Raw genomic sequence first — 672 nt, 5'->3', positions numbered from 1 at the left:
TGTATATAACTATACCTTTATACCATTATATTAAACTTATGAACTTTATCTATGTTTATATTCTAACTATTATCTCTTTCTATATATATTTCTATCTTATATTATGTTATATATTCTACTATATTCTACTTTTATCACCACTTATGTATGTATGTATATATATATATCACTATCTATATATTATATATATATATTATGTATCTATATATTATATATATTATGTATCTATATATTATTTATATATATTATATATATATTATCTATCTATATATTCTTCTTTATCACTCTCTGTCTATATGTTTATTCCTTTTATATATGTTTATTCCTTTTATATATGTTTATTCCCTTTAAAAAATACCTAGAAGGCGACTATGGGGATCGGACCCATGACCTTCTCTTTACGAGAGAGACGCTCTGCCACTGAGCTAAGCCGCCTTATATTATTATTACCTATTTCTATCTTTACACTTAGCTTATATATATTTATTATCTTCCCTATTTATTATGTTATTATTTATCATCTTTTTACCTTTATATCTTTTTATTACTTTATTATACATCTACTATACACTTCTTACTATTACTATTTCCTACTTATTACTATTTACTTATTACTTCTTACATTACTTCCATTTCTTACTTATTACTTATTACTTCTTACTTATTACTTCT

At 22.0% G+C, this 672-nt stretch overlaps 1 protein-coding gene across 1 annotated transcript, besides 2 other annotated features; it reads left to right on the top strand.

The window, feature by feature from the left end:
- Nucleotides 1-103: 103 nt before the first annotated feature.
- Nucleotides 104-424, top strand: EDI_247120 (uncharacterized protein; the record flags this gene model as incomplete). Its single annotated transcript, XM_001734758.1, has 1 exon — nucleotides 104-424. The coding sequence occupies one exon, from the start codon at nucleotides 104-106 to the stop codon at nucleotides 422-424; it is 321 nt and encodes a 106-aa protein (XP_001734810.1).
- Nucleotides 143-272: a microsatellite.
- A 167-nt stretch (nucleotides 425-591) lies between the features above and the next one.
- Nucleotides 592-672: part of a microsatellite that runs on past the window's edge.

This window comes from Entamoeba dispar, genomic scaffold (assembly GCF_000209125.1).
Source record: "Entamoeba dispar SAW760 scf_1105229458579 genomic scaffold, whole genome shotgun sequence".
Classification (NCBI taxonomy): Eukaryota; Evosea; order Mastigamoebida; family Endamoebidae; genus Entamoeba; species Entamoeba dispar.
Note: the sequence above shows the minus strand (reverse complement) of the source record. Positions and strands in the feature narration are given on the sequence as shown.